The sequence below is a fragment of the Miniopterus schreibersii genome (genome assembly GCF_964146895.1).
Source record: "Miniopterus schreibersii genome assembly, chromosome: 4".
Lineage (NCBI taxonomy): Eukaryota > Metazoa > Chordata > Mammalia > Chiroptera > Miniopteridae > Miniopterus > Miniopterus schreibersii.
The window spans coordinates 10,833,686-10,855,549 of NC_138105.1; the positions used below are offsets into that span (position 1 = coordinate 10,833,686).

Consider the following 21,864-nt stretch of genomic DNA (forward strand, 5'->3'; position numbering starts at 1 on the left):
TTTTTTCCCTGCCCCAACATGCCAGAGGGATGTGTGCTGATTCCTGGCAGCAACAGGCTTCCCATGGCAGCGATTTCCAACTAAGTGGCTGGGGGGTGAGGGGTGGAGATTCAAGGTTTACTTATTAACTCCCTAAAATATATAACTGCACAAAACAAAGAAATGAATAAGTCCCAAAAGCTCTTTATCAAGAAATCATACTTCTCCAGTCTGTACATGTGAGCATGGCACGATAATCTTTCTTCCTGGGTTGGAAAAAAAGTTAATTATAAATACACGGACACTCAAAAAAGTCCCATGAAGCAATTATCGGGTACTGGGAACAAACCATAACATGGCAAAACGGGTAAGCCCTACCTTAAGTGCCGGTTCAGCTCTTCCACATAATTTTTTTGATCAAGGACATCAGTAATTCTTTCGTGCCTTTTAAAAAGAGCATAAAAAGAAATTCCTTTTACTACAGGTTAACACGTTGTAACTGTCCCCCAACCTCCCACTCACCGTGTGGAGTACCAATGCTACCAGGAAACCAAGGTATAGAGCCTGATGTCTACATGGTCCTGAGTGAACAGGGAGCAAGGCTGGTGGGGGAACAGCAGCCGGGGCCTTGGGAGATATGAAACATGCCGCCTGGAGAGCAGGCTCCCTGCAGACGCCCTCCCACCCCTGCAACTGGCCGGGTATTTGGGAAGATGAAAGCCATGGTCACGCAAGGGGGAAACACCAATAGCCACATGCAGGTGGCTCCCAAGGTGGCAGATGAAGTGCCCTTGCTATGTTGAAGGAAAGGAGGTTGGCTTAGAAAAGGAGACCACGAGACTTTTCAAAACACAAAGCTGATGAGTCTGCATTAAAAAAAAAGACTTTAATGTTTTAAAGTTAGCCCCCTATATTTCTTTACATTCATATGTCCATATGTACATAAATAGGATCATTCTACACAGGTTCATGCCACAGGTACTGCATTTGTTTTTTAGTGCAGTCACTTTTTTCTTTGTTACCTGTCCTTCCCTTTACATTAAACTCTCCCAGGTAACCCTGCTGAGTATATATTATGTGCATATAATCATCATATCTATTTATCTATCTGTGTATACTATGCAATTAAAATATAAAATACAGACTAGGGACTTTTTGGGTTTGTTTAAAAAACGGTATATATATATATATATATATATATATATATATATATATATACTTCTCAGTATCATACTTTTCTCACTTAATAATACCTTGTGGAAATCCCTCTAAGGCGACTTTACCAGTAGCTCAAATCTTTTCTTTTTTAGGTCTTCATGATATATCAGCAAAGAATATTATGGATGCTCCATAATTCATTCAATTATCCCCTTATTGATGGATAATCCATTTATTTCCATTTTTTTAAAATATAAAGAATATATTTTGTTTAAGTTTAAAGTAGGCGAATCTTTTACTTAGGGTGCCTGAAGCGTTAATGGGGCGCCTCCGGTCCCTTCCTTGGTAAGGTGTGCTGCCAAGGCACGGAGGCCGGGGGCCCTTGGAAAGGTGACTGAGTAACAGGTAGCAGGTACACACAGTAAAACCATCAAGCATGACCCGAGCGCCTCCAGTGCGGCTGCCTCTTCCCTCCGCAGCACTGTTATCAAGTCTACGTGCCATGGAAGCAGGCCATGGGCATGGAAGTACAACATATAAATAGGGGCGCATGTTCTTTTTTTATCGTAACATAGATGGTAGCAGGCTTTACATATTGTTTGCTTTTTTTTCTTTTTGTCCAGAATAACTTTTGTTAAAAGAATGCTTTTGTTAACAAGGATGGGGAAGATACGCTAGGATCAAAGATCAAGTCCACAGGCAACTTATATATACAATAATATCATCCCATTTACATTCAAACAAACTGCACAGCAAAATGCGTGATCAACGGCCCTGACCAGGTAGCTCCGTTGGTTAGAGCGTCCTCCCGATACACCAAGGTTGCAGGTTTGATCCCTGCTCAGGGTGCATACAAGAATCAACCAATGATGCATAAATAAGTGAAACAGCAAATTGGTGTTTTTTTCTCTCTCCCTTTTCCTCTCTCTCTCAAATAAAAAAAAAAAAAGCCCAGGCCAGTGTGGCTCAGTTGGTTGGGCACTGTCCTGTAGACTGAAAGGCTGCTGGTTCCATTCCCAGTCAGGGCGCGTGCCTGGGCCACGGGCTCGATCCCTGGTAGGGGGCGTGCAGGAGGCAGCCGATAGATGTCTCGCTCTCATATCGGTATTTCCCTCTCTCTCCCTCTCCCTTCCTCTCTCTCTAAATACCAATTAAAAAAACCTTTTTTAAAAAAATCAAAAAAATCACGACTAACAAAGATGTATCTGAGGGGCATTAAGAAAAGGCTTGGCCCTAGTCGGTGTTCTCAGTGGTTAGAGCGTCGGCCCTCACACCAAAGGGTCTTGGGTTCGATTCCCAGTTGCAGGCTAGGTCCCCGCCCTGGTCAGGCGCATGCAGGAGGCAACCAATTGACGTGTCTCTCTCACATCGATGTTTCTCTCTCTCTCTCTCTCTCCCTTCCCCTCCCTTCCTTCCTTCAACTCTTTAAAAATCAATGGAAAAATATCATCCGGTGAGAAAAAAATAATAATAATAATGAAAATATAAAAGGCTCGGAAGGAGCCAGGAACAGCTTCCTCTGAGGGAGCCGTGGGAGTGGCAGTGGGACGGAGGTGAGTGGACGAATGAACGGAGAAATTTCACTTGTATTCTGTAGAGCACAGTTCCTCAAACAACGGGAAAGTTAAGGTATCACCTCTGTAATTAAAATCAGATAAACAGCCCTGGCCAGGGTGGTTGGGCTTCGCCCCGTGCGCCGAGAGGCGCCAGCTCGAGGCACAGGCCTAGGCTGTGCGCTCACTGCCCGGGGGGGCGTGGAAGGGGCAGAGCACTGGTGCTTTTCCCTCTCCCTTCTGCTCGCTCTAAAAATCAATAAAAATATTTCTGAAAATAGATCAATAAAAACTAGAATTTCAAAAAAAACTGAAACAAATGTAGCATTCCTTGCCAGAATTTTCATTAAAAATGTGAACCACAGCGCACGATCCAGTACTTACTCTTTGCCACCGTCAAGATCCTGCATATCCTTAAGGTAGAGGGAAAAGTCGATCACTCCGACCTGATCAAAAGAAAACACACAAGTTTAAATTAAAAAATCACTTCTCTGCTTTCCACACAAACCTTACAATCTTTAAAATTCTGGGTTTTTACATTCCTGCCTTTTCCCCGCAAACAGGTTAAGCAGCTTTATAAAAGAGCAATCAGTTAAACAAGCTGAGAAAAAAAAAACCACACCACCACCTTCTAGAAGAAAAACTTACTAAACCTAGGACTTTAAAGTAATATTCTGAAAGTTTACCACCTAGTTAAGATTAGTTTGGTGTATTTATTCAATAATCAAATTGTTGACAAAAGATCAACCAAGTTCTTTGGGTACAAAGTAATAAAAAAAGGGGAGGAGACCTGGACCTTTAGGCTAAAGTAGTGACCTTCACTAACACTGACTCCTTCGTTCCCCGGATTGGTGAAACCGTGCGATTGGTATTCCAGGAAAAGCTCTCTGCGGGAATCTAGGGAGGGTGAAGACCCCTCACACCTGAGAGTCAAGGGCTTTGTGCAGAAATAAAGCACCTGAGAGAGAGTGAGAGTCCTAGTCTGCCACTCTCCACTGCAGCGTAAATGAAGCAATTCCTATTTGAAATATAAGAAAATTGGGTCCATCGATAGAGAAATGTTTAAAATAATTTACCAGCCATATCACAGAACCCTAGGCAACATACCAAAGAATGCAGCCGACAGGTATGTAATAACACAAAGTTCCAGGATTAAATTTTAAGTCAAAGAGTAGTATGTACAGCATTAACTCCTTGTTGGGATCCACCTGTGTCAAAGCCACAGCTAGGGGGGATGGTTTCTGCAACTTCTCTGTAGCACCTGCCACTAATCTATATTCCTGACCCTAGATCCTGGGCTGCCTTAGTGCCAGTCTTGGTGAGTTTGAAAGCAGTGGAAATAAGCCCTGGCCGGGTGGCTCAGTTGGTTGGAGCAGTATCCCGTAAACCAAAAGGTGACGGGTTTGATTCTAGGTCAGGGCACATACCCAGGTTGCAGGTTTGATCCCTGGTTGGAGCGCATGTGGAAGGCAGAAGATCGACCATTCTCTCTCTCTCTCCCTCCCTTCTAATTTCTCTAAGAATCAATAAAACACATGGATTAAAAAATAAAAAAATGATGTGCTTCAGAAAGCAGCAGAAATGATGCTACGACTTCTGCAGCCAGGTTAACGAGGGCAATACAAGCTTCTTCCTAGTGCTTTCTCTTAGGGCATAGACCTTTGAAATTCTGAGCTGCCATGGAAGAAGTCTGACTACCCTGAAGCCACCATGCTGGGCACCAAGTGGAGAGACCACATGTGGACAGAGAGGCCAAGAAGGCCCTGCTGTTCCAGTCCCCAGCTCATGGAGCCTTCTGAGCCTAGAAACCAGCCACACAAGAGCGAAGCGTTCATGATTCCTGCCCCAGCCAGTAAACAACTGCAGTCACCAGGAGCTCTGAAGGAAGGAGCACCTTGCTGAGCTCAGACAACCCCAACCATGAGACACAGTGGTTTTACTGTTTATGTGCCTGTTGGTTTGTTACACAGAAACAGAAAGCCAAAAAAGAATGGATTTGAAACAAAACCTATGTGTACATAAATGCATAAGAAAGTAGAAAGAGTTTGAGAAAGACACCTCTCTCTCCCAATTTTTACCATTAACTGTGGGGGTAAGAGTAGGATTGAGAGGGGAGGGGAGAAGGGCAGTTTGAATTTCACTTTTCATGCTTTTGTATTAATTAATGTGTTTTTTTCAAGAACCATGCATTTCTTTTGAAATAAAATTAATAGAGAAGAAATATATATTCAACTGAAAAAAACAATAGAAAGAATGAGAATTAATACCCGAAGTTGAAATGAATGGATTAGAAAGCAAATAAAGCCCTTCTCCCAAAGCAGAATTAATACAAACAATAGCTGCTTCTTCGAGTTCAATAAAGTAGATTAACCTCTACCAAGTATGATCAGTATTTAGCAAGTGCACAAGATTACAAACGAGAAGGGTGAGTTTTCAAGATGCTGTAAGAGAACATGCTCACATAACTAATAAATCCGAATGAGACAAATGACTTCTGGAAAAATATAAGTGACTAAAGAATCATCCGAAGACTTAGGAAACCAATACATTAACCAAAGTCTATGGAAAAACTTAATGTGGTAAAAGAACTAGGACCAATAAAGGCATTATTGGAAATGGTCATAACCGCAATTTCTAACAAACCTTCAAAGAAAAAATAATTCCCTCTCTAATAAACTGTGGTAGAAAACAAGAAAAGGATACTATCCAGCTTATTTTATGAGGTTAATACAATCCTGACACTGAAAAGTGACAAAGACAGTACAGAAAAGGAAAATTCAGAACAGTGTCACTAGTAAGTGAAAACACAAAAATTCCAAATAACGAGAGACACAATAAATCTAGAAGCAAACTCAAAGAATAATGCTTACTTTAGGAATGCAGGCATAATATCACAACAGGAAACCTATGAATTAATTCAATTGTACTTATGAATAAAAAACAAATATGACATTTCAATATATGCCAAAAAATGTCTTTGACAGCATTTAACGTTCATTTTTCATAAAAACGCAAAGTAAGTTAGAATAAAACAGTACTTTCTAAACATGAGACGGAGGACTCCTCAGACATCAACAGCAAACACTGACACTTTATGGTGACAGGTGAGAGGCACTGAGTTAAAGAGCGGAGCAGGGGCTCAATCACATCTATTATTTAATAAAGTTCCCAATCTTTCTTTTGGAATTTAACAAAATGATGTTCAGTCGAGCTGGCAGAATGGGCAGCCTGAACTATAATGGAAAAAGACGTATAACAAAGTGGGCAAGAGGTGAACTACCAGGGTATAAAACAAACCAGGTGGTTCTAGAAATTAAACGGCTGCGCTCCTGGCATAGGAATAAAGAGATCCAGGGACTAAACAGAGAGTCCAGAAACAAACCTCGATGTATTTTAGATATTTCACACATGATAAGGGTGGAATTTCAAGTGAGTAGAAAAACAATGTATCATACATGACAGTCGGAAAGCTGGTTTACCACTAGTAAAGAAGTCTAGGCTCACACTGCACACTATGTCAAAACAAATGACGGGCAGGTTATTTAAGTGTAAAAAATACACAGTTGATTTAAAGAATAATTTTTAGATGGGGAAAGACCTTCTAAGCACAATATCTTAAACAGTATAAAGGAAAAGTCCATTAAGTTTTATTGTCCCCCAAAAATTTCTACCGAGAAAATCCACCCTGAGAAACCAGAAAAAAAGATAACAAAAAATGTCGACAGTTAATATCCTTAGAGGAGTGGAAAGAGATGAAACACTCAAAAAAATGGGTGAAGGGTATAAACAGGTGATCACAAGCTGAACCACCAATGGCAAACACAGCATGAGAAATACTTGACCTGGCCGGGCAGCTCAGCCGGTTAGAGCATCGTCCCTCATAGGCCAAGGCTGCGGGTTCGACCCCCAGCCAGCGCACACACAAGAATCAACCAATGAATGGATAAATATGTGGAACAACAAATCGATGTTTCTCTCTCCCTTCCCCTCTCTCTCTAAAATTAATACATTACAAAAAATAAAAAACAGTTGTTTTGTCTATCAGATTGAAAAAGACCAAGGACACTCATCGTGACACCACAACGTGCATACTTCGTTAAAAAAGGGAAACAACCTAAGTTAATAAGCACTGGTACATAAATAAACATGGACATTCATAAAATGGACTACCATGCAGCCACTTAAATGGCTTACATCCTCAGTGACACCAAGGGCTCTGTGGGACATGTTCTTTAAAAAAATTACAATAGTCTACTTTAAATAATCATATTTTGGTTTAAAAAAACACAAAAAACTCCAAACATCTCTCTCTAAAATACACACACACACACACACACACACACACACACACACACGCCCTCTGCTTATTAATGTGCTGGAAGGATATATATCAAAACGTAACACTTGAATTAGTTGTCTCTGAGTAATGGGATTATTTAGTTTCTTTTCAAAAATACACCTCTGTATCTAAAAAAAAATTTCAATATACAAGAACAACAAAATGATTGGGGGAAAAAAAAGAGGGAGAAGAGGTTACCAAAAAAAAAACCCAAAACTGACCTGGGCATGGAGGGCTTAGGGAAGCTTTAGAGTCTTCAGGTCCAAACATGTGGTGGGCAGAAAGCCAGGCAGTGGCCCAGCCACAGATACAGGTGCCCTCCTTGCCTGAGGGGTCAAGGTAGGGAGGGGTCAGGGTGTCTGTCCCGCTCAGACACCAGGAGTTTAGGCCTCAGCCCTGGTCACCTGCTCCCATCCAAAGAGGGTTGCCCCGCCCCTCTGTACCTTACTACTTTTTGTGCCCTGTTTTACTAACTTGATTTCCCAAATCTCTCCTGACTATCTCCCCACTCCCCATCCAGCCTCCTGGGGCTTGGAGACTTGGCAGCTCAGTTTTTGCTGTGTCTGTCCTTGGCCACTTCTGTCTCATGGCCTGGACGTTGCTAGACAGATCATTCTCAAACTCCGACCTGATCACTTCATTGTACGGCTTAAAAATCTCCGAGAACATCTCAAAGCTCAAGGGACAATGGTAAAGCCTTTGGCATGGCACCGTGGCCCAACATCTGAGCCCAGCCTCCACCTTCACCTCCCGCGGAGCATCCTGTGTTCCAGCCACGGACAGCTGCTGCCTGTTGACAAGCCCGGGTGCCTTCTGTGTGCCTCTGCCCAAGCTCGCTCTTTCTCCTTCCCGCCCTGCCTCCCTTTCTACCCCAGCACAGCCCTTTGTCCCTGCCTGAGACTGAGCACTGTCCACACATCCTACATGAAATCCCTGGCCTAGAGAAGTCATTCCATCGGGATCCAAATCCCCCTTTACCTGAGAATCCAAGTCTTCTCCTTTTAGGCAGAGATTGGCATCAAGAACATTGAGTCCCACCAGCAGGCCGACGATCACCATCCCCTCTTCCTCCATCATTAAGGCCTCTGGCTCATAAAACTCACTGCAAGAGATTGGTGGCCAGGGGAGCCATTCAGGAATGTCACCGTCCCTTATCCCCACCCCAGCCCGCCTTTCCACCTCTCAGCTCATGGCCTGGCTGCCAGAGGCTCCTTTGTGTGAACTTCCTTCTGCCTTTCATTTCCCTCTCTTGCTGCAAGTGCTGCTGTTTCTTTTCTGGCCTCCCCTCCTTTCCTGTGGCCGAGAGAGGGCTCTTCCTGCCCCTGGCCTACGGTGAACTCTGCCATTTGGAGCCTGGAACCCAGCCCTTGCCATCTCCTCTTGGCTCCTGCGTTCCTGGCCATCACTCTCCCCTCCTGTCCCCAGGCTCCTCCTTCCACATTGCTCGGAACAACTCCCACACCCGGGAGTAAAAGCCTCCCTCTTCGCGTGTCCCATGGAGCAAGAGCGGCCGCTCTCATTCCCTTACGGCCCTCATCGCGCTGTACGCAGTGGGCCTTCATCCCTCTCTGACGGCCTCTGGTCACCACTCATCTGCCAATTTACCACCGTGTTTGTGTGTGCGTGTGTGTGTGTGCGCGCACACCTGCACATGTGAGAACTTACTGTCTTAAGAACCAGTTTTTTAGACAAAATCTGTACCTCAAAGTTACTCAGTATAACTGTGCTCAAAATACAGAGGACATGACATATTTGAAATCAGTATTTATCATGTACAGATTTATTCAATGATAAGCCATGACTTGAAAATAATGAAAAATCTGGGGTGGCAGGTCATATTGTAAAAAGTTTTATCTCAATTAGATAAGAGAATTAACTTGAGACTCTTCCCTTACGAATTCTTACATTCTAGAGAAAATTCCTTTCAGAATGATTATTTTTGCTTACAGTTATAAGTATCAAATATGAACCAGTCATAAATTTCAGAGATAGACAATCTTTACTGATGCTAAGAGATATAAAATTTTACAAACTGGATATGGAATCCTAAAACAGGTAAAAAAAGCATCTAGTTCTAAAGTCATTTTTTCCTGTGATTATACAATCTAATAAATACAATTTTGTTGAAATTTAATGGAGTACGTTGTCAACTACCTAATCTTAGGTATTTTGGAAGAATTATCTTCAAAATGACTTTTAAAAATGAAAATATAAATCTTCAGTCATTCATACCAACTTTCAGATATCAGTGCTCAAAAAATGAAATAGAACTATTTTAAAACTAAGCCAGAGAATATTTATGATTAATACAATTTGAATAAAAGCTCTATATCTTATAGACCCTTACTTAATTCAAAGTAAAAAACAAGCAAAGATAGGTGATTAAATACCTTAAGAGATGTTTATTGTCTATCAGCACTTTCAGATAATCTGCCAGTTTCTTTTGCATGAGTGCCAGATAAAGCCAAGCTCTGCCTCTTCCCACAGCTGTCCTAGAATTCAAACAGAGAACTGTTATGGCACAAAAATAACAACAAAAAACAAAACAGAAAGACAAGTTAGGCCAAGACATACATACATTCACACTTGCGAATGCAGAGAACATTATAAGATAGCTGCTTTGGAGGGCTGGGGGAGCACACTGTCAGGGAAGGCAGTCACCTCACTATACACCTCTGGGTACTGTTTGAATTTTGTATCATGGGCATGTGTGTGGTTTTTCATTTCAACAAGAGGAAAAAATCTTAACTCACAAAAATCTGATTTCTGGAACAAATACAATCAGATAAAACTTTGCTTATATTAATAAAATTTCACAGGAGCCAGGAAATATTAGATTAGCTTTGTATAATAGATAAATATTCTTTCCAAGATTAATACACAACATTGTTAGTACTTGTTAAAGTGTTGAAGTCTCACATGGTTTCTGAGGCATTAACTCAAAGATGCAATTTAAAAAAAACTGTGGTAGAAAACATGTAACATAAACTTTACCTTTTTAAGTATATCGGTTGGTAGTGTTAAGTGCATTCATAGTGTTGTGCAGCCAACCTCAAAGGTGCAAACTTGACAAGGCCTGCTTTAAACATCAGAAGAGGAAAAAAGCCTCCCAACTATAGACCTCATACTGTTTAAGGAGAACAAGATTCTGTTCTAAGCAGAGTAAGTGCACTTGTGACACACCCAAGAATACAGAGGCACTGCTGTAATCAGAATCTGCACCCAGGGGCGCTCTTAGGGCCACAGCCTGGCTGTGCACCCCAGTGACCTCAGGAGCCAGGCCCTCAGGGTTCATCTAACTTCATCAATACAAGAGGCTAACTCCACCACCACCACCACCACCTCACAAATAAATGATGAGAAAAAAAAGAACTAGAGTAAAAAGGAAAGGAAATAAAGTAGGGAAAAAGGTATTTAATGTCGGCACAATGTGGAAAATGGACACTGACACAGGCTGCTCAGTGGGGGCGTAAACCAGCACAACTCTCCCAGCAGGCAGCTTGGTGATGGCTGGTGATAAAAATCCTCCATCTAGTGACACATCCTAAGGAAATGATTAGGATGTATAGGAGGGATGTCGTCCAGAATGGGCACTGGAAGACAACTACGAAGCCCAAAGGGGCGTTAAACAAATGAGCAGACAGCGAAGGCTATGCGCCCATTTCAAAAATGATGTGGGTGAGTATTTGATAGGGAAAGTGGTCTAAGATCTAATATGAAGTGGAAAAGAACAGTATGTACAGTTTAATACTTAACTTTTTCTCCTGCTCTCCTTCCCCATACATTAATATACTGTTTTTAGTTTAGGTTTATTTCCAGAACATTTTTATGCACATGAAAACAAATATAAATTCTTATTTTTTCCTCCCCTTAAAAAAATTAACATGTTACACATGCTGTCCTGCAACTTGCTTATTTCACAGGGCTCTGCAGCAACAGGGCTTGGTGGGGTTTAGAGGGTTTCAGTCCAACAGACCTGTGTTCTCTTCCTGGCTACCACTCACTTCTTGTCAAGGGACCTGGGGCAAGTTACTCGCCAGCTCTGAGTTTCACTTTCCATGCCTGTCACTGGGGATACCAACAGCTTTCCTAGAGGCTTTTGTGGAGAATTAAATGAGGCAATGAAATGTCCTTAGCATAATGCCTGGTACATGGCACACCCTTAGTAAATGCTGGCCATTATTATTGTCTGAAACTGGAGCAGGCTGGCTCCACAGGAAGGGAGTCAAACAGAGGCTGGACAGTCCCAGGGGACTCCTTTGTATCAGCCCAAGGGTGTCTAGGGCCTCGTCTAAATGAGATTCCATGATGACACCCTGTTTGTGTTCTGTCAGTTTTTGATTTTGAGCCAATGATAGGGATCCCAAGGGTAAACCCAGACATGGCAAATGATTTGTTAGTCCCAGCCTCTTCACAAATGCCCCTTGTTCTGGAATCTAAAATCTGGCCCGGACTGTATTATTCAGAAAATTGCCCAGATATGTCTGAAGCAGTGTTTCCAGAAGTGTAGCAATGACTCCTTTTCCTCCTATAACTGCTCCTCACACAACAATTCCTTTTCACCCTACGTGACTTCGTGTGACAAGCAGGAATCACTGTCCCCATTTTAAAGAGAAGTAAACTGAGGCTCAGAAAGGGGTAAATCTTGTTCAAGGTCATATGGATAATGGGCAGCAGAGCTGGGACTAAAGTCTAAGCAGAGGGTGGCTCATGCACAATGTTTTAAATTAGAAAAGGTTTTATCAGCAAGGAATTGAAAAATGGGTAAATATGAGGGAGTTTTATTAAACATCAAATCAGGGTAATGACTTCTTACTTTAATTCGGGCAGATTTCTGACACTAGTGGCTATATCTGATGCTTCCGGACAAAGTTTCTCCACCAGCTCCAAAGGACCAAAGAAAGATTTATTTTGGCCAATAAAACTCTTCTTAACTAAAAGGGAAAACAAAAGTGTTAGTCATAAGAATAGGTTGCAAAATGTCTTCAGGAGTCTGTTTCCAAAAGCCAAATAAATATTTCAGATTTAATCCTTCCACTTAGTTCTTCAGATTTAGTCTTGGAGACTGGGAGAGGCCAAGTAACAAATGAGCTCTCCCTTCTTCTGGAAACAAGGATTCTCTGATGTACCTACTATGCTCTTTCTCTAAGTATTTACTGCCCATGAAATAAATCAAGTACCTCATATGATCACTTGTGAAATCCTTCCCCTTTCTCCTTCCTACCTACCTGATGACAAAATCAATACTTGATTTCAAATGGACATCACCACCATCCCTTATCTGAACTGCTTCGATAATCTTCTAATAAGTCTCCTTGCTCTTAATATCATCATCTCCTCACCCCTACAATCGGTATTCCACATTTTTTAAAAATGGAAGTTAGGTCATGTTTTACCCTTAATTTTCTAAATACTCTTAGAATAAAATCCAATTCTTCACCTGACCTATAGAGGCCTACATGTTCCAGCCCTTCCGTCCTCCCTCCTCTCAGCACCCCTCAGTTACCTGATGTCTTCCTCAAACTAAGGATGGTCCCACTCAGGACCTTTGAACCTGTGTTTTGTTTTTGATTTTTGCTTTCCCCAAATCTCTGCATGATTGACCCTTCTGCTGGTATGTCTCAGCTGACATTTCACCTCCCCAGAAAAACTTTCCCCTTTTACCCGAGTTGAAAGGTTTTTCCTTTGATTCTCTCTCATTTGACCCATTTTGCTTCCTTGAATTTGCAGCATTTGATAATTATGTTGGCTTGTTTCTGTATTTATCGTCTGCCTCAACTAGAACTGTGCTGTCCAAGGTTGTCATTAGCCACATGTGCTATTGAGCAGCTGAAATGTAGCTAGTGCAATAGAGACATGCTGTAAATGCAAAACAGCGTATTTTTAAGCCTTAGTATAAAAAAGAATGCAAAATATCTCATTAATAAGAATTTTTAATACTGATTATCAAAATAATATTTTAGATATATTCAGCTCAATAAAGTATATCATTAAGACTAATTTCACTTGTTTCTTTTCATTTCTTTTTTTAAAATGTGGCCACTAGAAAATAAAAAATTGCACGTGGCTTGCATGACTATCTCTATTAGACAGCGCCTCAAAAATGCCACACCTTGCAGGCAGGACCTTGTGTATTTTGTGCATTGCTGTTGTCCTAGAACCCAGAACAAGGCTCGGCACCGATGAGAGCCCCGCACGCCCCAGGCTCACCTTTCAGCCCGTGTTTGAGGCAGTGCTCCATCACCACGAAGAACTGCTGCAAGGGGGCGTGGTCCGCATCCAGGCTCCGGCCCAGGCTCAGGGCGGACTGGAGCAAGACCTTAATGCTGAGTTTCATCATGTGCATCAGGTTGGCACGCTCCTCCATCATTTGGCACTTGGAAGCTGTGGGGCAGAAGCAGGGACAGCTCTGTCAGTGGGCTCAATGTGCTCTGGGGCAAGGCGGCTGGACGTGGGGCAACACAGGCGAGGCAGCCAGGTGGGAGGCAGGCGGTGGGCGTGGAGCGCAAACGTGCGGACACCAGGGGTCTGCAGTCACCCGGCCGATCCCCCGCGGTCACAGGCGCACGCTGACCGCCGGGCCTGGGTCAGACTCCAGAGGCCTCGCCCGCACCCAGCGTTCTATTTTCCGCCCGCCGCAGGACGCAACTGCAGGAAGCCCCGCCCCCGCTGGAGAGCGTGCTCCGCCCCCCGGCATTTCTATTGGACGAACCCAGCGAGGCCACGCCCGCAGGCCGCGCTGACGTCATGGGTGGTGGTGCCCGATTCGCTAGGGGGGACTGTGGAACCTGCCCTTTGGTTCGGTGCTGCCGTCCCGAGTTCCTTCAGGGACGCACCCTCAAATTGTCGCCTACCTTTTGTCCACAATTAGGGGACAGTTATGAGTTTTACACTTTTGTAAGTAAAACCGTTAGAATAAAACTCAGCTGTCTTTCCATTTCAACGCCATTAACTGTGTCGATTTATATTGAGGTTTAAAAACTTTGTGTTCAATCAGTATTAGATATCTAGGACGGATGCTCGCCAAGTGTCCCCTCAAACCCAGAAAACTTATCGCAGCAACAGTCCTGGCCTGAAAACACCCCCAGGAAGGAAGGGCCCGGGGGGGGGGGGGAGGGGTGCGCCCTCTCCGCACCGCCACCCTCTCCCCGCACCGCGCGGGTCCTGCACCGGCCCTCCGCCTTTCCAACCTTTGCCGGGATCGCGCTGTTCCCGTTTGCAGCGGGCTGATCACCACTGAGATCATCGTCAGGTTCACGCTCTCCTAGCCTGTGAATGGCTTGTTAAATCTTAACTTGGATTGATCGGTATACTCCGGATGTTAATCCTTTGTTTCCTGATTTTCTTTTATGAGTATTTATTAATATGGACACATAGTTAAAATTGAAAATAACGATGTTATGCTGAATCTGAAACTTGAGACTGCCTGCGTGGGACCAGTCTCCGTTCTCTCAGCAAAACCTAAGACTAGCTCTGGGAAAGGAAAATCCGCCTAAACATTTCATCTTGGTTGTGCAGAGAGAAAAAAAGTAAAGCGTTTGGGTCAGGGGTGGTTTAATTATTTTTAAATTTTGAGAACATCCTATTTATTACATTTACAAATTTGAAAACTTTAATGAAATGGATGATGGGCAAAGGAAATAAAAATTATAAAACCTCATCAAGAGGAAGGAGTAACCCTAAAACCATAGAAGCAATTTGTAAAGATTTAACTTTACAGAAGACAGTGGGCCCAGCTGTATAAACTAGTGGCCTTCCAATCGCAATACATATCTAGGAAGTCTTGCAGAGGGCTAGGAGGCCCAGATGTTTTAAGGAAATTAACAGACCTTCCTGTTTCTCAGGCACTTTTTCTTCTCCCATCCCACAGAAGCCTGTCAATCCACTCCCTGTCCTCTTGATGCCTCGGCCTGGGTGCAGAAAGTTCCACACAGTCCCACACACCACATGGTGGTGAAGCCTCCTTTGATGATTAATCAAGTCAGGAACAACATGAAGAGCTTCCAATCCCTCATTGCTTTCTTGCACTTAGTTAAGGAAACCTGGTCTAGTGGGAGGGGGGGGTCACTTCTAGTCCTCTGCTGGGTGTCCTGAATTTAGAAAGTTAAAAAATTGACCCCCCAAATTATGTGTAATTATTTTCAGCCAGTCTCAATACTCTACGATGCGCCATTAACTCGATGGGCGTGTTCCATAAATTAAATGAACCAAATTATAGCTCCAAGTTGTTTATAAAAATGGCTTTGAAGTACACATAAACTAGGTTTTTTGGTAAAAAAAAAAATTAAAAAATCTTCTATTGGCAAAGGTGTAATGAAATAATCAATATTTAGATGTCCCCAACCATTCTGATGGTCTGGGTGAAACAAGGTAACTAAATACATAAAAGAATTACAAGCATAATTATCATTTGATAAGTCTTGGTAAAGCCTTTGTTGGGAAACTTCCCAGAGGTTGAGATATTTCTTTAATACGACCAAGTTGCATCCTTTCTTGCAAGTCAGACAATTTTCATTTACTTTGAACAAAAAAACACACCAAACAAACAAACAAAAATTTACTGACAGTAGATCAATATGATTTGGGGCATATAACTTAGAAGGAGTTCAAAGACTTGAGCAACATTGCTCTAGCAAAACTGTCCATTTGTATTTCTTATTTCTATGTACTAGGTTTCTAAGGGATCACATCTATAAAAAAACAAAAAACGAAGAAAACTGATGCTGAGTCCTATCACATCTTATCAGTAAATCATATATATTCATATAGATACATGCTAATGAAAAAAATACAATTTAGCTCATCTTAAGAGAAGCAATTCCACGACAAATTTATGTATAATTATTTATAAAAGTATATTTAAATTCCTTTTATCAACTTAACATGACTAATCATTTTAATGGTAATTCATTCCAGAAGAAAAATTTTTTATACACTTAGAGGTTTAGTCACAAGGAAAGTTTATTAAATTTTTATTTACATACTTTTGGCATATGATAGGATGACCAATAAAAAATTATAAAAACATAATGGAATTGGAATGGAAATTCAAGTTCAAGGACTAAAAGAAAGGAAAAGTGTAAAACTTTCAAATATTAAAAAACTTATTTTTAAAATGAATGGTAGTGCTTATCAAACCATTAAGGTATTTACATACCACTTGATACACTTAAAAGTGATGCAAGTTTTATTTCAAAAAGTCAGTATTTACCATGAGCCAGAAAATGTATTTTAAACTTAAAAAATTTTTTTAAAATCCTCACCTGAGGATATTTTTTCCATTGCTTTTCAGAGAGAGTGGAAGGGGTTAGAGAGAAAGAGAGAGGGAGAAACATCGATGTGAGAGAGACACATTGACTGGTTGCCTCTACACAAGCCCCAACCTGATACGCCAAGGTTTCAGGTTTGATCCCAGGTCAGGGCATGTACAAGAAAAACTGATAAATGCATAAGTAAGTGGAACAACAAATCAATGTTTCTCTCTATATGTGTGTCCCCTTCCTCTCTCTCTCTAAACAAACCAAAAAAAAGATGAAGTTCCTTTAGGGGGTCATGTGAACAAAAAAAGTGAAGACTAGTGTTTTAGGTGCTCAGAGCTGGGGGTGGCAGTGTCTCTTACCACAGTTCCTGGGAATGGGGCAGTGCCTTGGAGCCATCTCATCCACCCCCCTGGTTGGTAAGTCACCTATTCCCCTTCAAGCTCAATTTAGAATTAGGGAATATTCAAGCTGGGAGGATCTCTAAACTGGTCTCTCAATTTTATCAACTTTGTTACTATGGCCAAGCTATTCACATCTCTAAGCTTCATTAATAATAGTTCAACATGACACACAGAATGTCACAAAATTCTACACTTGTGGAATTGCCAAATAAATGGTCTGACCAGAGATGACCCTTTTAGAGGGGTGGGGCCTGTAACCTAAATGGGGTGGCAGAGAGGCTCAGCTTCAGAGAACAAGAAGCCCGCCACCCTCTTGCTGGAGGAATGATGTCAATAGAGTTTTCAGAAACCGGGGACCTTAATTTTTATGTAAAACCTGCTAATTGCCTAAAAACCATTTTTTAAAAATGCCTTTATACCTTCACAATAGAAAAAAAATGCAACTACCAGCCACACACAGCTCAAAGGGCTGCCAGTTTGTTGTAACATTTGGTAGAGGGAATAAGTAATTGGGAGGGGGAGTGGGCTGTATGGGGTTTTTTTGGTTGGCTTCTGAATTATAGAGAAGTGACTAGATTCTCAGAGATAGATTTAAGTTTCAGTTGAGTAGCCCGTTGGTTTCTTGAAAGATTTTATCATACATATGGTGTCATCTGATACTGACAAGGAAGAAAACCATTTTTACACTTTCCTAATTTTCACTTATGCCAATGGCTAACTTAAGGATTTTAGCAACATGAAGTGGAAAAAGTTATCATGCTTCCATTTGGAAAAAGCAGCTCCACAAAATAAATAAAATTTTCCATGGAAGAGAACAGAGAAAGGCACACTTACCACCTACCCAGTGGTAAATATATTTTAAAATCAAAGAATGCCCTCTTCACTGAGTTGCCCAAGTGTAGGACATTGTCCTGGGCATGTTAATTCCACAAACAGCCTTTAGCAGGAGGCATCACTCCAAAATGCAAGGTGTGGAACCTTGTGTGTACGTCCTGTGGTTTGTTTCTGGGATGGAGGACTTCCTCTACACTGAGTCTTCTTTGTATGTTTTGTTGTTGTTGTTTAACCATGCACATTTTTTATTTTAAAAACACACAATTCCCACAGCTGGAAATGCAGACACCCTCCTAAAGGGCCATCACACAAAGTTTTCTGTGCAGCCACTCACCGTGGGCTCTGGCAGAGGGAAGGCAGAGTGGACTAGAGTAGTGTGTGGAGAATCCAGGGTTGCGGGCCCTGAAGATAGAGCTTGGAGGGCACCCATCATTCCCCCATACAATAGAGGATATCTTTCTCGGGCAGACATTTACTATCCAGGCAGCTTTTGCCTGGGGGGGAGCAACTGCCCCACCCTTTTGGAAACCTCTTGCCCCACCTTGTGGAGTTTACACCTTGCTGTGCTCTGCAGCCTGAGGCTCATTAAGAGACTGAGAATAACAATCAGCCTGCAGGCAAAGGCAGATCTCTGGGTGCTCTGAGTCTTTGCCTGATCTGCTTCTTAACTCAGGGCTTGGAAAAGCAGACTTTGGTGCCCTTCTCGGTCCTTTCCAGATGCACCCAGCCCCAGCAGAGGGAGCCACAAGCTGTGGACTGCAGAAAGTTTCAAACAGTGTTCTCAAGGCCAGTCACAGTGTCTGACATTAGCCTACACCAGAGACCATCCAAAAGACCAGGAGTCTTAGCAGATCTACCTAATACATAGAAACAAACTCAAACAGGCAGCCAAAATGGGGAAACAAAAAACAAGCCCCAATTGAAAGAACAAGAGAATTCTCTAGAAGAAGAGCTAAATGAAATGGAGATAAGCAATCTATCAGATATAGAGTTCAGAATACTGATCATGAGGATGCTCAACAGCATGAGAAAAGATATAGAAGCTATAAGGGAAATTAAGAATCACACAGTAGAAATAAAAAATACATTGGAAAGAATAAACAACAGAATAGAGAAAGCTGAGGAACAGATCAGCAAATTAGAAGACAGGGTAGAAAAAAATCAGAGACCAAAAAAGAAAAAACAATTAAAAAACCAGAGGACAGCCGGCCAGCATGGCTCAGCAGTTGAGCCTCAACCTATGATCCAGGAGATCACAGTTCGATTCCCACTCAAGGCACATGCCCGGGTTGCGGGTTCCATCCCTGGTGGGGGGCGTGCGGGAGGCAGCCAATCAATGACTCTCTCATCACTGATGTTTCTATCTCTCTCTCCCTCTCCCTTCCTCTTTCTGAAATCAATAAAGATATATTAAAAGTCAAAAACCAAAACAAAACAAAAACACAGGACAGTTTAAGGGATCTGTGGGACAACATGAAACAACAATATTCGCATCATAGGAGTGACAGAAGAGGTAGAAAGTAAGCAAGGGTTAGAGAACCTGTTTGAAGAAATGCTGGCAGAAAACTTCCCTAACCTGGTCAAGGAAAAAGTCACACAAGTTCAGGAGGCACAGAGAGTCCTAAGCAAGAAGAATCCAAAGAGGCCCATGCCCAGACATAGCATAATTAAAATGCCAAAAATTCAAGACAGAGAGAGAATCTTAAAGGCAGCAAGAGAAAAGCAATCTATTACCTACAAAGGAGCTCCCATAAGGCTGTCAGTTGATTTCTCATCAGAAACTCTACAGGCCAGAAGGGAATGGCATGAAGCATTCAAGGTAATGCAAAGCAAGGATCTGAAACCAAGAATACTCCATCCAGCAAGGCTACCATTCAAAACAGATGGTGAAATAAAGAGCTTCCCAGACAAAAAAAGGCTAAAGGAGTTTATCACCACCAAACCAGCATTGCAGGAAATGTTAAAGGAACTGCTGTACTTAGAAGCAGAAATAGAAGCATTGCAAGAAATGTTAAAGAGACTGCTGTAATAATAAGAAGAAATAGAGAAACATAGGCATAAAGAATTAAAATGGCAATAAATAAGGACCTATTAATAATAACCTTAAGGACTTTAAGGGAGAGATCAACAGCAATACAGTCATAGTCGTGGACTTTAACATCCCACTGACTTCACTGGACAGATCTTCCAGACAAAAAGTCAACAGAAACGGTGACTCTAAATGGCACACTAGATGAGATGGATTTAATTGATATTTACAGAACATTTCACCCCAAAGCTGCAGAATATACGTTCTTCTCAAGTGCATATGGGATATTCTCAAAGATAGGCCACATGTTAGGACACAAAACAAGTCTCTACACGTACAAGAAATGTGAAATCATATCAAGCATCTTCTCGGATACTTAGGTCATGGAATACCACGCAGCTGTAAAAAAAGAAGGATCCCTTACCCTTTGAGACAGCACAGTGGGACCTGGAGAGTATTATGCTAAGAGAAATAAGCCACTCAGAGAAAGACAAGTATCACATGATCTTACTCATATGTGGAATCTAATGAACAAGGTAAACTGACAAACAAAATAGGTCCAGAGACACAGAAGCATGGAACAGAATGACGAATTTCAGAGGGAAGGAGAGGTGGGTGGATGGGTAGAGATTAACTTAAGAACTTATATGCATATATGTATAACCCATGGACACAGACAATAGTGTGGTGAAGGCCTGGAGGGGGAGTACAGGGTGGGAAAAAAGGGGACATCTGTTAGTTCTTTCAACAACAAAGAAAAACATTTAAAAAACACCAAGACAACTATGGAAATGTTATGATCACTATGGCATGCTGTGCTTCCAGACCCCACGTGGGATGGCACTATATTACAAATATTCAGAGCATTCCACAACATTCTACATCATTTCCCTTTAACCTCTATTACAAAAAAATTTTATCTGGCAAGAGTACTGCTCACGTTGGATCTCTGTTCCTTCACTACTTCCTTTGGAAAAGCTGTGTCCTTACTGCTTGTGGAAGCAGATCATGGGAAAGAGAGGAATGAGAGTGCCCTGGCTGAAGCGGGGGGTGGCATACTGTCTTCTCTGGACCTGCTTTTCTAAGGCCTCTGCCGAGTGTGATGCCCAGGGTCAATGGGTCCACTTCCTTTCCCTAATCCCATTCTTGTCCACTGGAGAGCTTCAAATCTAGGTCACCTTCGGGGCTAGCTACATAGCTCATCTCAGGTGTTCTCTACATTTCAGCCCTTGGTAACCTATGTTCACAATTTTTACCAGACCTGAGTGGCAGTTATTTACTTAATATTTTCTATAGCCCAGCTGGGCGTGGCTCAGCGGTTGAGCATCGACCTAGGATCCAGGCGATCAGGGTTTGATTCCCAGTGAGGGCACATGCCTGGGTTGCGGGCTAGCCGATCAATGACTCTCTCATCATTGATGTTTCTATCTCTCTCTCTCCCTCTCCTTTCCTCTCTCTGAGATCAATAAAGATATATTTAAAATATATTTTTTTTCATAAGTTGTGTAATTAAAAAATCCATATGTATACATTACTGCATTTTACTTATAAAATTAGAGGTTTCGAGGTATCAAGGTGTTGTGACTAAGAGCATGGTCTCAAGAGGCAGATGTCTTGGTTCCAGTACTGCTTCTTCCATGACTAAGTAACTGGATCAAGTCACTTCTCTTTAATTCAGTTTCTCTCTATAAAAAGGAGATAATAATGACACCTATTACATGGGGCTGGCTACATGGGCAGAGGCGAGGAAGACAATCTCCCCTTCATAGGTCCTAAGGCATTACAACTTCTGGCAGGGATAGTTGTATCTGGTTGGGGTGGGTGTGAGGCCTCTGCCTAGCTGCCTGCCTACTGCACTGTGGTGCTGCCAGCCTGATTGCCCTGCCCTGAGATTCAGAAGGTGTGAACCCCCAACCCCTCTGGGCCAGCAGTGGTCATGCAGTAGGGTCAGGGAGGGATGGAGAGAAGCCCCAGGGTAGTCCTTAGTGGGCCAGGCAGGCTGAGAACCTGTCCCAAGGCAGTGGAAGGAGGAACCACACATGAGCCCAGCTCCAAGGCCCCCACTTCCCCACACACTCCTTTGTTCCACTGGACTTCACTTACAAAACACAAATTCAGAGATATAATTACTAAGAATTTCAAGCGTTGGGCACTTCCTAGTGCCTGGTCCTGGGTGACCGCACTAACCAAAGCCAGCATTGATTATATACCATGAAGCCAGTCCTATTATGTAGTAACCCATGTGAGGATAAATGAATTAATGTATTAGAGATCTAAGACTAATATCTGCCACTTAGGAAGCACTATATAA

The 21,864-nt window shown here is 42.3% G+C and overlaps 1 protein-coding gene across 2 annotated transcripts in view; it reads right to left on the minus strand.

Moving 5' to 3' along the window:
- RUFY1 (RUN and FYVE domain containing 1) overlaps positions 1–21,864 on the minus strand; it is a 58,645-nt gene that overhangs the window by 35,203 nt on the left and 1,578 nt on the right. For both annotated transcript variants that reach the window (XM_081137116.1, XM_081137115.1), the window contains exons 2-7: positions 13,240–13,413; positions 11,846–11,963; positions 9,420–9,521; positions 8,008–8,131; positions 3,075–3,136; positions 358–423 (exon numbers count right to left, since the gene is read on the minus strand). In XM_081137116.1, the coding sequence (XP_080993242.1) occupies positions 358–423; positions 3,075–3,136; positions 8,008–8,131; positions 9,420–9,521; positions 11,846–11,963; positions 13,240–13,413 (646 nt within the window). The remainder of the gene's footprint in view (positions 1–357; positions 424–3,074; positions 3,137–8,007; positions 8,132–9,419; positions 9,522–11,845; positions 11,964–13,239; positions 13,414–21,864) is intronic.